Source organism: Ambystoma mexicanum, chromosome 10 (genome assembly GCF_040938575.1).
Source record: "Ambystoma mexicanum isolate Mex_15411 chromosome 10, UKY_AmexF1_1, whole genome shotgun sequence".
In the NCBI taxonomy this organism is placed as follows: Eukaryota; Metazoa; Chordata; class Amphibia; order Caudata; family Ambystomatidae; genus Ambystoma; species Ambystoma mexicanum.
Genome location: NC_090932.1, coordinates 644,777,125 through 644,791,789, shown reverse-complemented (window position 1 = coordinate 644,791,789; position 14,665 = coordinate 644,777,125). Strand labels below are relative to the sequence as shown.

The 14,665-nt window shown below is 60.7% G+C and overlaps 1 protein-coding gene across 4 annotated transcripts in view; it reads right to left on the bottom strand.

The window, feature by feature from the left end:
• The window catches only part of LOC138491614 (nuclear body protein SP140-like), a 3,009,150-nt gene that overhangs the window by 1,919,523 nt on the left and 1,074,962 nt on the right, over positions 1-14,665 (bottom strand). For all 4 annotated transcript variants that reach the window (XM_069618235.1, XM_069618234.1, XM_069618232.1 and 1 more), the window contains one exon: positions 2,004-2,138. In XM_069618235.1, coding sequence (XP_069474336.1) covers positions 2,004-2,138 — 135 coding nt within the window. The remainder of the gene's footprint in view (positions 1-2,003; positions 2,139-14,665) is intronic.

The window sequence follows — 14,665 nt, the reverse complement described above, 5'->3', positions numbered from 1 at the left end:
AGTCCTGGTCAAAATCCTGCTATCCCTAATGCCACAACAAAATACAATGATCAGCTCCCCTGTGATCCAAGGGGAGTGACTCCCTCCCAACTAGAAGGTGAAGAGTTATTCGGGACAAAAAAAAAAAACACATCAGAAAGTCTCAACATAAAGTTCCAACCGTGCTCGCGTATGACCTCTTTATGGTATTGACCATGTACTTTAGGACAGAAATGATTGACACTGCGCAGTTTAAGGGTTTTAGGTTCCCGGTCCCACTGGACTTTAACGTCTCCCAAATACCTTGGTTATGGGAGTTCTTCACTGGTTCTTCTTCGGGTCTCGGGTACCTGAAGGTTAAAGTGTTTTGTTCTTCTCCTACAACAAGTCAGCTCTCTTCGCCTGGAGGCCGATGGTTTTTACAAGGTCGATATGTGTCCTCGACCATTTTAGGCCACCCTTGCCAGTACTCGCCTTCCTGCTGCTGCTCGGCGGTAGAAGACACTGCTTTGGCGGTGTTCAAGGACCACACGGTCCACCAACTTCCTCAGGTCCCGCGGACGCGCCTTCTCCGCTTCCCCACCTTGCTGCCAGTCCTCATTTGGACCTTTCTTCTCACCAGGTTCGCAAGGATTCCCGCTTGCTGATTCTGCAAGCAAGCAGATGCCGAAAGGGTATCGGCAGTCGGCGAGGAGGTACTATTTCAGCAGTTCTCCTTTGCACTCGTATGTCTTCCTCCTGCTCTCCGCACGTCTCCCTCTTCAGGCCATCTTCTGTAGTCAGCATTGAAGCACGTTAGAAACAGAGTAAATTTTTAATTTCCAGTTTAAATAGGAAGTCTAGCCCTTGCGTAGCATCAATTACATGATTCTCAGGTATATCAGTGTTGTCAGCGTTTCCTCCTCGTCTTGGCGTTTGATGAAGTAAGACTTTCCGATGTATTACAAAAACACCATGGTGGTGCTGTTGAGGTGAAATCTGTAAGCAACGGCAAGACATCCTCCTCTTTTTATTTCCATATTGGCTTGTTTCATTTTGAAGTTATTTGGTAGGCCAACAATCCTAGCCACAAACCCATCCCCACTTCCGCTACGACCCCAGCCCCCCCATCCTGACATGGTGGAAGGAAGTGGTTGGGCTGTTTTTCTTTTATAAGCGGATGATTAAGCAATAAGAAATTAAAGAGAAATAGACTTATGTCAACTCAGAACAAGGAGGTGTACATTACTCACCTGAAGAAGCAATTCATTCCTCTAAAGATGTAAGTTGTAGGGCAACCATTAAAACATATTTTGGACGGAACAATGAATTGAAAGTTGGAAAAGCTGAGGCAGGTAGCACGCCATCTGCTCATTTATGCGTGTGCCTTCATTCAAATGTCTCAAATGCCTCACAGCACATTAAGCTGCATTACATTGTTTGGGACTAGCAGAGCAAAGTAACACATAGTGGTACAACTTTTTAATCATGTTAAAATATTTAAATAAACTATCCACAATTATTAATTATGTGCTTCATCAAATATCCCACTCACCTAGATGTCTTCATATTCACATGACTGGTTGGAATTTCTTGCACTCAAACACTCCTGCCTATCCCTCTGGGCAAGGTCACCATCAGCTTTTCCAAGCAGCGGCAATCAATTAAGATTGATTATATGCTTGGTGGTCAATGTATCCTGCTTTCCGCAAAGGCACATAAATATACTTTGTTTCACTGAAGACTTCAGGAAGCCCACAGATTTGGACACAAGAGAGAGTACATGGGCAACTGTTTCAGGTGGGCTCTTAATGTAAGGTGAGCTTAGATACGTGCTGTACAGCCCCCTTTGCAAAATTGCCATGCCTCCTGCCATGGTTCTCATTGATTTCTTGACAGAGATGCCCCTCTAATGCAATGCTCCCTTTGCATTGTTTATCACTCCTGACGATGCAGAAGCATCCTATCCAGGCAAGCAGTATACAGTCACATACTTATAACATCTCATACCCCTCACCACAATCATTATTGAAAAGGGAATTTACCACTTGTTAATTTATTCTTGTGGAGGATTCCATTTTTGTCACCGCAAGTCACAGGGAGCTCCGGGGATTTAAGGTTCACACCACTAGATGTGCAAGACTTCCTTCTTTCGATTTTTAGCTTTGGTTCACTTGATCCTACAGAAATAAAACAAAACATTACTGCACTTGGAATCAGGAAGTAGGCAGAGAAGAGCCTGCAAGCAACATCAATGGTAATCTCCATCAGCCGATTAGATGAACCAAAAGGTGAAGCATGTCATAAGCTGTATGTTCGACTTTTTCAAATACTTTTTTTGCCTTTTTAATTCCAGAAACTCCATTTCATCCTCACTTGAGAATGATTCCTCATATTATGTGTGCAAAGTTATGTTAAAATGTCATAGTTGCTTTGGTGCATATAGTATCATGAACATGTTTTTATGACCTCCCACTGTGGGTTTAGGAGTGGGCTAGGTCCTTTAAATAACTGTTTGTGTTATACACCAAAGTGTAATCGGGCCACTATATATTTACTCTGCATAGTCCCCCACTTGAATTTAAATATTTAAACTAACAACGTTAGAAAACACCTTACCATTATAACTTCATGCATTACATAAACTATTTTGTTACAGCTGAAAACATATCACATGTTTTCTTATACAAGGAAACATCTGTGACACATTTTAGAGGTTCTACCGTGACTCTGGTAACCTGCAAACAACCAATATTAAAACAGGTCTACGAATCTACTAGGTCTACTAGTGGGAGTAGAGAGAGCAGAGGTAGGGCGGGCGGGTGGGAGTAGAGAGAGCAGAGGTAGGGCGGGCGGGTGGGAGTAGAGAGAGCAGAGGTATGGCGGGCGGGTGGGAGTAGAGAGAGCAGAGGTAGGTAGGGCGGGCGGGTGGGAGTAGAGAGAGCAGAGGTAGGTAGGGCGGGCGGGTGGGAGTAGAGAGAGCAGAGGTAGGTAGGGCGGGCGGGTGGGAGTAGAGGGAGCAGAGGTAGGGCGGGCGGGTGGGAGTAGAGAGAGCAGAGGTTGGGTGGGCGGGTGGGAGTAGAGAGAGCAGAGGTATGGCGGGTGGGAGTAGAGAGAGCAGAGGTAGGTAGGGCGGGCGGGTGGGAGTAGAGAGAGCAGAGGTAGGTAGGGCGGGCGGGTGGGAGTAGAGAGAGCAGAGGTAGGGTGGGCGGGTGTAAGTAGAGAGAGCAGAGGTAGGGCGGGCGGGTGGGAGTAGAGAGAGCAGAGGTAGGGCGGGCGGGTGGGAGTAGAGAGAGCAGAGGTAGGGCGGGCGGGTGGGAGTAGAGAGAGCAGAGGTAGGGCGGGCGGGTGGGAGTAGAGAGAGCAGAGGTAGGGCGGGCGGGTGGGAGTAGAGAGAGCAGAGGTAGGGCGGGCGGGTGGGAGTAGAGAGAGCAGAGGTAGGGCGGGCGGGTGGGAGTAGAGAGAGCAGAGGTAGGGCGGGCGGGTGGGAATAGAGAGAGCAGAGGTAGGGCGGGCGGGTGGGAGTAGAGAGAGCAGAGGTAGGGCGGGCGGGTGGGAGTAGAGAGAGCAGAGGTAGGGCGGGTGGGAGTAGAGAGAGCAGAGGTAGGGCGGGCGGGTGGGAGTAGAGAGAGCAGAGGTAGGGCGGGCAGGTGGGAGTAGAGAGAGCAGAGGTAGGGCGGGCGGGTGGAAGTAGAGAGAGCAGAGGTAGGGCGGGCGGTGGGAGTAGAGAGAGCAGAGGTAGGGCGGGCGGGTGGGAGTAGAGAGAGCAGAGGTAGGGCGGGCGGGTTTTAGTAGAGAGAGCAGAGGTAGGGCGGGCGGGTGGGAGTAGAGAGAGCAGAGGTAGGGCGGGCGGGTGGGAGTAGAGAGAGCAGAGGTAGGGCGGGCGGGAGGGAGTAGAGAGAGCAGAGGTAGGGCGGGCGGGTGGAGTAGAGAGAGCAGAGGTAGGGCGGGCGGGTGGGAGTAGAGAGAGCAGAGGTAGGGCGGGCGGGTGGTAGTAGAGAGAGCAGAGGTAGGGCGGGCGGGTGGGAGTAGAGAGAGCAGAGGTAGGGCGGGCGGGTGGGAGTAGAGAGAGCAGAGGTAGGGCGGGCGGGTGGGAGTAGAGAGAGCAGAGGTAGGGCGGGCGGGTGGTAGTAGAGAGAGCAGAGGTAGGGCGGGCGGGTGGGTGTAGAGAGAGCAGAGGTAGAGCGGGCGGGTGGGAGTAGAGAGAGCAGAGGTAGGGCGGGCGGGTGGGAATAGGGAGAGCAGAGGTAGGGCGGGCGGGTGGGAGTAGAGAGAGCAGAGGTAGGGCGGGCGGGTGGGAGTAGAGAGAGCAGAGGTAGGGCGGGCGGGCGGGTGGGAGTAGAGAGAGCAGATGTAGGGCGGGCGGGTGGGAGTAGAGAGAGCAGAGGTAGGGCGGGCGGGTGGGAGAAGAGAGAGCAGAGGTAGGGCGGGCGGGTGGGAGAAGAGAGAGCAGAGGTAGGGCGGGCGGGTGGGAGAAGAGAGAGCAGAGGTAGGGCGGGCGGGTGGGAGTAGAGAGAGCAGAGGTAGGGCGGGCGGGTGGGAGTAGAGAGAGCAGAGGTAGGGTGGGCGGGTGGGAGTAGAGAGAGCAGAGGTAGGGCGGGCGGGTGGGAGTAGAGAGAGCAGAGGTAGGGCGGGCGGGTGGGAGTAGAGAGAGCAGAGGTAGGGCGGGCGGGTGGGAGTAGAGAGAGCAGAGGTAGGGCGGGCGGGTGGGAGTAGAGAGAGCAGAGGTAGGGCGGGCGGGTGGGAGTAGAGAGAGCAGAGGTAGGGCGGGCGGGTGGGAGTAGAGAGAGCAGAGGTAGGGCGGGCGGGTGGGAGTAGAGAGAGCAGAGGTAGGGCGGGCGGGTGGGAGTAGAGAGAGCAGAGGTAGGGCGGGCGGGTGGGAGTAGAGAGAGCAGAGGTAGGGAGGGCGGGTGGGAGTAGAGAGAGCAGAGGTAGGGAGGGCGGGTGGGAGTAGAGAGAGCAGAGGTAGGGAGGGCGGGTGGGAGTAGAGAGAGCAGAGGTAGGGAGGGCGGGTGGGAGTAGAGAGCAGAGGTAGGGAGGGCGGGTGGGGTAGAGAGAGCAGAGGTAGGGGGGGTGGGTGGGGTAGAGAGAGCAGAGGTAGGGCGGGCGGGTGGGGTAGAGAGAGCAGAGGTAGGGCGGGCGGGTGGGGTAGAGAGAGCAGAGGTAGGGCGTGCGGGTGGGGTAGAGAGAGCAGGGTGGGTGGGTGGGGTAGAGAGAGCAGGGTTGTAGAGAGAGCTTCGGGGTAGAGAGAGCATGGTGGGTGGGTGGGTGGGGTAGAGAGAGAGCAGGGTCAGGTTGTAGAGAGAGCAGGGTCAGGGTGGGTGGGTGGGGTAGAGAGAGCAGGGTCAAGGTGGGTGGGTGGGATAGAGAGAGCAGGGTCAGGGTGGGTGGGTGGGGTAGAGAGAGCAGGGTCAGGGTGGGTGGGTTGGGTTTAGAGAGAGCAGGGTCAAGGTGGGTGGGTGGGGTAGAGAGTGCAGGGTCAGGGTGGGTGGGTGGGGTAGAGAGAGCAGGGTCAGGGTGGGTGGGTCATTTAAAGAGAGCAGGGTCAGGGTTGGTGGGTGGGGTAGAGAGAGCAGGGTCTTAGAGAGAGCAGGGTCCGGGTGAGTGGTTGTTATAGAGAGAGCAGGGTCAGGGTGGGTGGGTGGGGTAGAGAGAGCAGGGTCAGGGTGGGGGGGTTAGGGGTAGAGAGAGCAGGGTCAGGGTGGGCGGGTTAGGGGTAGAGAGAGCAGGGTCAGGGTCGGTGGGTGGGGTAGAGAGAGCAGGGTCAGGGTCGGTGGGTGGGGTAGATAGAGCAGGGTCAGGGTCGGTGGGTGGGGTAGAGAGAGCAGGGTCAGGGTGGGTGGGTGGGGTAGAGAGAGCAGGGTCAGGGTGGGTGGGTGGGGTAGAGAGAGCAGGGTCAGGGTGGGTGGGTGGGGTAGAGAGAGCAGGGTCAGGGTGGGTGGGTGGGGTAGAGAGAGCAGGGTCAGGGTGGGTGGGTATGATAGAGAGAGCAGGGTCAGGGTGGGTGGGTGTAGTAGAGAGAGCAGGGTCAGGGTAGGTGGGTGGGGTAGAGGGAGCAGGGTCAGGGTGGGTGGGTGGGGTAGAGGGAGCAGGGTCAGGGTGGGTGGGTGGGGTAGAGGGAGCAGGGTCAGGGTGGGTGGGTGGGTGGGGTAGAGGGAGCAGGGTCAGGGTGGGTGGGTGGGATAGAGAGAGCAGGGTCAGGGTGGGTGGGTGGTGTAGAGAGAGCAGGGTCAGGGTGGGTGGGTGGGCTTAGAGAGAGCAGGGTCAGGGTGGGTGGGTTGGGTAGAGAGAGCAGGGTCAGGGTGGGTGGGTGGGGTAGAGAGAGCAGGGGTAGAGAGAGCATGGTCACTGTGGTAGAGAGAGCAGGGCTAGGGTGGATGAGTCTGTGGGGTAGAGAGAGCAGGGTCAGGATGGGTGGGTGGGGTAGAGAGAGCAGGGTCAGGGTGGGTGGGTGGGGTAGAGAGAGCAGGGGCAGGGTGGGTGGGTGGGGTAGAGAGAGCAGGGTCAGGATGGGTGGGTGGGGTAGAGAGAGCAGGGTCAGGGTGGGTGGGTGGGGTAGAGAGAGCAGGGTCAGGGTGGGTGGGTGGGGTAGAGAGAGCAGGGTCAGGGTGGGTGGGTGGGGTAGAGAGAGCAGGGTCAGGGTGGGCGGGTGATGTAGAGAGAGCAGGGTCTAGAGAGAGCAGGGTCAGGGTGGGTGGGTGGGGTAGAGAGAGCAGGGTCAGGGTGGGTGTGTGGGGTAGAGAGAGCAGGGTCAGGGTGGGTGGGTGGGGTAGAGAGAGCAGTGTCAGGGTGGGTGGGTGGGGTAGAGAGAGCAGGGTCAGGGTGGGTGGGTGGGGTAGAGAGAGCAGGGTCAGGGTGGGTGGGTGGGGTAGAGAGAGCAGGGTCAGGGTGGGTGGGTGGGGTAGAGAGAGCAGGGTCAGGGTGGGTGGGTGGGGTAGAGAGAGCAGGGTCAGGGTGGGTGGGTGGGGTAGAGAGAGCAGGGTCAGGGTGGGTGGGTGGGGTAGAGAGAGCAGGGTCAGGGTGGGTGGGTGGGGTAGAGAGAGCAGGGTCAGGGTGGGTGGGTGGGGTAGAGAGCAGGGTCAGGGTGGGTGGGTGGGGTAGAGAGAGCAGGTTCAGGGGGGTCGGTGGGGTAGAGAGAGCAGGTTCAGGGTGGGTGGGTGTTGTAGAGAGAGCAGGGTCAAAGTGGGTGGGTGGGTGGGGTAGAGAGAGCAGGGTCATTGGGTTAGAGAGAGCAGGGTCAGGGTGGGTGGGTGGGTGGGGTAGAGAGAGCAGGGTCAGGGTGGGTGGGTGTTGTAGAGAGAGCAGGGTTTATGGGGTAGAGAGAGCAGGGTCAGGGTGGGTGGGTGGGGTAGAGAGAGCAGGGTCATGGTGGGTGGGTTTTTGGGGTAGGGAGAGCAGGGTTCGGGTAGGTGGGTGGGTGGGGTAGAGAGAGCAGGGTCAAGGTGGGTGGGTGGGGTAGAGAGAGCAGGATCATCTAGAGAGAGCAGGGTCAGGGTGGGTGGGTGGGGTAGAGAGAGCAGGGTCAGGGTAGGTGGGTGGGGTAGAGAGAGCAGGGTCTGGGGTAGAGAGAGCAGGGTCAGGGTGGGTGGGGTAGAGAGAGCAGGGTCAGGGTGGGTGGGTGGGTGGGGTAGAGAGAGCAGGGTCAGGGTGGGTGGGTGAGTGGGGTAGAGAGAGCAGGGTCAGGGTGGGTGAGTGGGTGGGGTAGAGAGAGCAGGGTCAGGGTGGGTGGGTGAGGTAGAGAGAGCAGGGTCAGGGTGGGTGGGGTAGAGAGAGCAGGATCAGGGCGGGTGGGTGGGTGGGTGTATGGTGTAGAGAGAGCAGGGTCATTGGTTGGGGTAGAGAGAGCAGGGTCAATGGGGTAGAGAGAGCAGGGTCAGAGTTGTAGAGAGAGCAGGGTCAGGGTCGGTGGGTGGGTGGGGTAGAGTGAGCAGGGTCAGGGTGGGTGGGTGGGTGGGGTAGAGAGAGCAGGGTCAGGGTGGGTGTGTGCATGGGGTAGAGAGAGCAGGGTCAGGGTGGGAAGGTGGGTGGGTGGGGTAGAGAGAGCAGGGTCAGGATGGGTGGGTGGTTGGGGTAGAGAGAGCAGGGTCAGGGTAGGTGGGTGGGTGGGATAGAGAGAGCAGGGTCAGGGTAGAGAGAGCAGGGTCTTTTGGGGTAGAGAGAGCAGGGTCAGGGTCGGTGGGCGGTTGGGGTAGAGAGAATATGTTCATGGTTGGTGGGTGGGTTAGAGAGAGCAGGGTCAGGGTGGGTGGGTGGGTGGTGTAGAGAGAGCAGGGTCAGGGTGGGTGGGTGGTGTAGAGAGAGCAGGGTCAGGGTGGGTGGGCGGGTGGTGTAGAGAGAGCAGGGTCAGGGTGGGTGGGTGGTGTAGAGAGAGCAGGGTCAGGGTGGGTGGGTGGGTGGCTTAGAGAGAGCAGGGTCAGGGTGGGTGGGTTCTTGGTGTAGAGAGTGCAGGTTCACGGTGGGTGGGTGGTGTAGAGAGAGCAGGGTCATTGGTGTAGAGAGAGCAGGGTCAGGGTGGGTGGGTGGTGTAGAGAGAGCAGGGTCAGGGTGGGTGGGTGGTCTGGAGAGGTCAGGGTGGGTGGTGTAGAGAGAGCAGGGTCAGGGTGGGTGGTGAGGAGAGAGCAGGGTCAGGGTGGGGTAGAGAGAGCAGGGTCAGGGTGGGTGGGTGGGGTAGAGAGAGCAGGGTCAGGGTGGGTGGGTGGGGTAGAGAGAGCAGGGTCGGGGTGGGTGGGGTAGAGAGAGCAGGGTCGGGGTGGGTGGGTGGGGTAGAGAGAGCAGGGTCGGGGTGGGTGGGTGGGGTAGAGAGAGCAGGGTCGGGGTGGGTGGGTGGGATCGAGAGAGCAGGATCGGGGTCGGTGGGTGATGTAGAGAGAGCAGGGTCAGGGTGGATGGGTCATCTGGGGTAGAGAGAGCAGGGTCAGGGTGGGTGGGTGGTGTAGAGAGAGCAGGGTCAGGGTTGGTGGGTGGGGTAGAGAGGTCAGGGCGGGTGGGCGGGTGGGAGTAGAGAGAGCAGAGGTAGGGCGGGCAGGTGGGAGTAGAGAGAGCAGAGGTAGGGCGGGCGGGTGGGAGTAGAGAGAGCAGAGGTAGGGCGGGCGGGTGGGAGTAGAGAGAGCAGAGGTAGGGCGGGCGGGTGGGAGTAGAGAGAGCAGAGGTAGGGCGGGCGGGTAGGAGTAGAGAGAGCAGAGGTAGGGCGGGCGGGTGGGAGTAGAGAGAGCAGAGGTAGGGCGGGCGGGTGGGAGTAGAGAGAGCAGAGGTAGGGCGGGCGGGTCGGAGTAGAGAGAGCAGAGGTAGGGCGGGCGGGTGGGAATAGAGAGAGCAGAGGTAGGGCGGGCGGGTGGGAGTAGAGAGAGCAGAGGTAGGGCGGTCGGGTGGGAGTAGAGAGAGCAGAGGTAGGGCGGGTGTGCGGGTGGGAGTAGAGAGAGCAGAGGTAGGGCGGGCGGGTGGGAGTAGAGAGAGCAGAGGTAGGGCGGGCGGGTGGGAGTAGAGAGAGCAGAGGTAGGGCGGGCGGGTGGGAGTAGAGAGAGCAGAGGTAGGGCGGGCGGGTGGGAGTAGAGAGAGCAGAGGTAGGGTGGGCGGGTGTAAGTAGAGAGAGCAGAGGTAGGGCGGGCGGGTGGGAGTAGAGAGAGCAGAGGTAGGGCGGGCAGGTGGGAGTAGAGAGAGCAGAGGTAGGGCGGGCGGGTGGGAGTAGAGAGAGCAGAGGTAGGGCGGGCGGGTGGGAGTAGAGAGAGCAGAGGTAGGGCGGGCGGGTGGGAGTAGAGAGAGCAGAGGTAGGGCGGGCGGGTGGGAGTAGAGAGAGCAGAGGTAGGGCGGGCGGGTGGGAGTAGAGAGAGCAGAGGTAGGGCGGGCAGGTGGGAGTAGAGAGAGCAGAGGTAGGGCGGGCGGGTGGGAGTAGAGAGAGCAGAGGTAGGGCGGGCGGGTGGGAGTAGAGAGAGCAGAGGTAGGGCGGGCGGTGGGAATAGAGAGAGCAGAGGTAGGGCGGGCGGGTGGGAGTAGAGAGAGCAGAGGTAGGGCGGGCGGGTGGGAGTAGAGAGAGCAGAGGTAGGGCGGTGGGCGGGTGGGAGTAGAGAGAGCAGAGGTAGGGCAGGCGGGTGGGAGTAGAGAGAGCAGAGGTAGGGCGGGCGGGTGGGAGTAGAGAGAGCAGAGGTAGGGCGGGCGGGTGGGAGTAGAGAGAGCAGAGGTAGGGCGGGCGGGTGGGAGTAGAGAGAGCAGAGGTAGGGCGGGCGGGTGGGAGTAGAGAGAGCAGAGGTAGGGCGGGCGGTGGGAGTAGAGAGAGCAGAGGTAGGGCGGGCGGGTGGGAGTAGAGAGAGCAGAGGTAGGGCGGGCGGGTGGGAGTAGAGAGAGCAGAGGTAGGGCGGGCGGGTTTTAGTAGAGAGAGCAGAGGTAGGGTGGGCGGGTGGGAGTAGAGAGAGCAGAGGTAGGGCGGGCGGGTGGGAATAGAGAGAGCAGAGGTAGGGCGGGCGGGAGGGAGTAGAGAGAGCAGAGGTAGGGCGGGCGGGTGGGAGTAGAGAGAGCAGAGGTAGGGCGGGCGGGTGGGAGTAGAGAGAGCAGAGGTAGGGCGGGCGGGTGGGAGTAGAGAGAGCAGAGGTAGGGCGGGCGGGTGGGAGTAGAGAGAGCAGAGGTAGGGCGGGCGGGTGGGAGTAGAGAGAGCAGAGGTAGGGCGGGCGGGTGGGAGTAGAGAGAGCAGAGGTAGGGCGGGCGGGTGGGAGTAGAGAGAGCAGAGGTAGGGCGGGCGGGTGGGAGAAGAGAGAGCAGAGGTAGGGCGGGCGGGTGGGTGTAGAGAGAGCAGAGGTAGGGCGGGCGGGTGGGAGTAGAGAGAGCAGAGGTAGGGCGGGCGGGTGGGAATAGAGAGAGCAGAGGTAGGGCGGGCGGGTGGGAGTAGAGAGAGCAGAGGTAGGGCGGGCGGGTGGGAGTAGAGAGAGCAGAGGTAGGGCGGGCGGGCGGGTGGGAGTAGAGAGAGCAGAGGTAGGGCGGGCGGGTGGGAGAAGAGAGAGCAGAGGTAGGGCGGGCGGGTGGGAGAAGAGAGAGCAGAGGTAGGGCGGGCGGGTGGGAGAAGAGAGAGCAGAGGTAGGGCGGGCGGGTGGGAGAAGAGAGAGCAGAGGTAGGGCGGGCGGGTGGGAGTAGAGAGAGCAGAGGTAGGGCGGGCGGGTGGGAGTAGAGAGAGCAGAGGTAGGGCGGGCGGGTGGGAGTAGAGAGAGCAGAGGTAGGGCGGGCGGGTGGGAGTAGAGAGAGCAGAGGTAGGGCGGGCGGGTGGGAGTAGAGAGAGCAGAGGTAGGGCTGGCGGGTGGGAGTAGAGAGAGCAGAGGTAGGGCGGGCGGATGGGAGTAGAGAGAGCAGAGGTAGGGCGGGCGGGTGGGAGTAGAGAGAGCAGAGGTAGGGCGGGCGGGTGGGAGTAGAGAGAGCAGAGGTAGGGCGGGCGGGTGGGAGTAGAGAGAGCAGAGGTAGGGCGGGCGGGTGGGAGTAGAGAGAGCAGAGGTAGGGCGGGCGGGTGGGAGTAGAGAGAGCAGAGGTAGGGCGGGCGGGTGGGAGTAGAGAGCAGAGGTAGGGCGGGCGGGTGGGAGTAGAGAGAGCAGAGGTAGGGAGGGCGGGTGGGAGTAGAGAGAGCAGAGGTAGGGAGGGCGGGTGGGAGTAGAGAGAGCAGAGGTAGCGAGGGCGGGTGGGAGTAGAGAGAGCAGATGTAGGGAGGGCGGGTGGGAGTAGAGAGCAGAGGTAGGGAGGGCGGGTGGGGTAGAGAGAGCAGAGGTAGGGGGGGCGGGTGGGGTAGAGAGAGCAGAGGTAGGGCGGGCGGGTGGGCTAGAGAGAGCAGAGGTAGGGCGGGCGGGTGGGGTAGAGAGAGCAGAGGTAGGGCGTGCGGGTGGGGTAGAGAGAGCAGGGTGGGTGGGTGGGGTAGAGAGAGCAGGGTTGTAGAGAGAGCTTCGGGGTAGAGAGAGCATGGTGGGTGGGTGGGTGGGGTAGAGAGAGAGCAGGGTCAGGTTGTAGAGAGAGCAGGGTCAGGGTGGGTGGGTGGGGTAGAGAGAGCAGGGTCAGGGTGGGTGGGTGGGATAGAGAGAGCAGGGTCAGGGTGGGTGGGTGGGGTAGAGAGAGCAGGGTCAGGGTGGGTGGGTTGGGTTTAGAGAGAGCAGGGTCAAGGTGGGTGGGTGGGGTAGAGAGTGCAGGGTCAGGGTGGGTGGGTGGGGTAGAGAGAGCAGGGTCAGGGTGGGTGGGTGGGGTAGAGAGAGCAGGGTCAGGGTGGGTGGGTGGGGTAGAGAGAGCAGGGTCACGGTGGGTGGGTGGGGTAGAGAGAGCAGGGTCCGGTGAGTGGTTGTTATAGAGAGAGCAGGGTCAGGGTGGGTGGGTGGGGTAGAGAGAGCAGGGTCAGGGTGGGTCGGTGGGGTAGAGAGAGCAGGTTCAGGGTGGGTGGGTGTTGTAGAGAGAGCAGGGTCAAAGTGGGTGGGTGGGTGGGGTAGAGAGAGCAGGGTCATTGGGTTAGAGAGAGCAGGGTCAGGGTGGGTGGGTGGGGTAGAGAGAGCAGGGTCAGGGTGGGTGGGTGTTGTAGAGAGAGCAGGGTTTATGGGGTAGAGAGAGCAGGGTCAGGGTGGGTGGGTGGGGTAGAGAGAGCAGGGTCATGGTGGGTGGGTTTTTGGGGTAGGGAGAGCAGGGTTCGGGTAGGTGGGTGGGTGGGGTAGAGAGAGCAGGGTCAAGGTGGGTGGGTGGGGTAGAGAGAGCAGGGTCATCTAGAGAGAGCAGGGTCAGGGTGGGTGGGTGGGGTAGAGAGAGCAGGGTCAGGGTAGGTGGGTGGGGTAGAGAGAGCAGGGTCTGGGGTAGAGAGAGCAGGGTCAGGGTGGGTGGGGTAGAGAGAGCAGGGTCAGGGTGGGTGGGTGGGTGGGGTAGAGAGAGCAGGGTCAGGGTGGGTGGGTGAGTGGGATAGAGAGAGCAGGGTCAGGGTGGGTGAGTGGGTGGGGTAGAGAGAGCAGGGTCAGGGTGGGTGGGTGGGGTAGAGAGAGCAGGGTCAGGGTGGGTGGGGTAGAGAGCAGGATCAGGGTGGGTGGGTGGGTGGGTGGTGTAGAGAGAGCAGGGTCATTGGTTGGGGTAGAGAGAGCAGGGTCAATGGGGTAGAGAGAGCAGGGTCAGAGTTGTAGAGAGAGCAGGGTCATGGTCGGTGGGTGGGTGGGGTAGAGTGAGCAGGGTCAGGGTGGGTGGGTGGGTGGGGTAGAGAGAGCAGGGTCAGGGTGGGTGTGCATGGGGTAGAGAGAGCAGGGTCAGGGTGGGAAGGTGGGTGGGTGGGGTAGAGAGAGCAAGGTCAGGATGGGTGGGTGGTTGGGGTAGAGAGAGCAGGGTCAGGGTGGGTGGGTGGGTGGGGTAGAGAGAGCAGGGTCAGGGTAGAGAGAGCAGGGTCTTTTGGGGTAGAGAGAGCAGGGTCAGGGTGGGTGGGTGGTTGGGGTAGAGAGAGCATGGTCATGGTGGGTGGGTGGGTTAGAGAGAGCAGGGTCAGGGTGGGTGGGTGGTGTAGAGAGAGCAGGGTCAGGGTGGGTGGGTGGTGTAGAGAGAGCAGGGTTAGGGTGGGTGGGCGGGTGGTGTAGAGAGAGCAGGGTCAGGGTGGGTGGGTGGTGTAGAGAGAGCAGGGTCAGGGTGGGTGGGTGGGTGGCTTAGAGAGAGCAGGGTCAGGGTGGGTGGGTTCTTGGTGTAGAGAGTGCAGGTTCACGGTGGGTGGGTGGTGTAGAGAGAGCAGGGTCATTGGTGTAGAGAGAGCAGGGTCAGGGTGGGTGGGTGGTGTAGAGAGAGCAGGGTCAGGGTGGGTGGGTGGGAGTAGAGAGCAGAGGTAGGGCGGGCGGGTGGGAGTAGAGAGAGCAGAGGTAGGGAGGGCGGGTGGGAGTAGAGAGAGCAGAGGTAGGGAGGGCGGGTGGGAGTAGAGAGAGCAGAGGTAGCGAGGGCGGGTGGGAGTAGAGAGAGCAGATGTAGGGAGGGCGGGTGGGAGTAGAGAGCAGAGGTAGGGAGGGCGGGTGGGGTAGAGAGAGCAGAGGTAGGGGGGGCGGGTGGGGTAGAGAGAGCAGAGGTAGGGCGGGCGGGTGGGCTAGAGAGAGCAGAGGTAGGGCGGGCGGGTGGGGTAGAGAGAGCAGAGGTAGGGCGTGCGGGTGGGGTAGAGAGAGCAGGGTGGGTGGGTGGGGTAGAGAGAGCAGGGTTGTAGAGAGAGCTTCGGGGTAGAGAGAGCATGGTGGGTGGGTGGGTGGGGTAGAGAGAGAGCAGGGTCAGGTTGTAGAGAGAGCAGGGTCAGGGTGGGTGGGTGGGGTAGAGAGAGCAGGGTCAGGGTGGGTGGGTGGGATAGAGAGAGCAGGGTCAGGGTGGGTGGGTGGGGTAGAGAGAGCAGGGTCAGGGTGGGTGGGTTGGGTTTAGAGAGAGCAGGGTCAAGGTGGGTGGGTGGGGTAGAGAGTGCAGGGTCAGGGTGGGTGGGTGGGGTAGAGAGAGCAGGGTCAGGGTGGGTGGGTGGGGGTAGAGAGAGCAGGGTCAGGGTGGGTGGGTGGGGTAGAGAGAGCAGGGTCACGGTGGGTGGGTGGGGTAGAGAGAGCAGGGTCCGGTGAGTGGTTGTTATAGAGAGAGCAGGGTCAGGGTGGGTGGGTGGGGTAGAGAGAGCAGGGTCAGGGTGGGTCGGTGGGGTAGAGAGAGCAGGTTCAGGGTGGGTGGGTGTTGTAGAGAGAGCAGGGTCAAAGTGGGTGGGTGGGTGGGGTAGAGAGAGCAG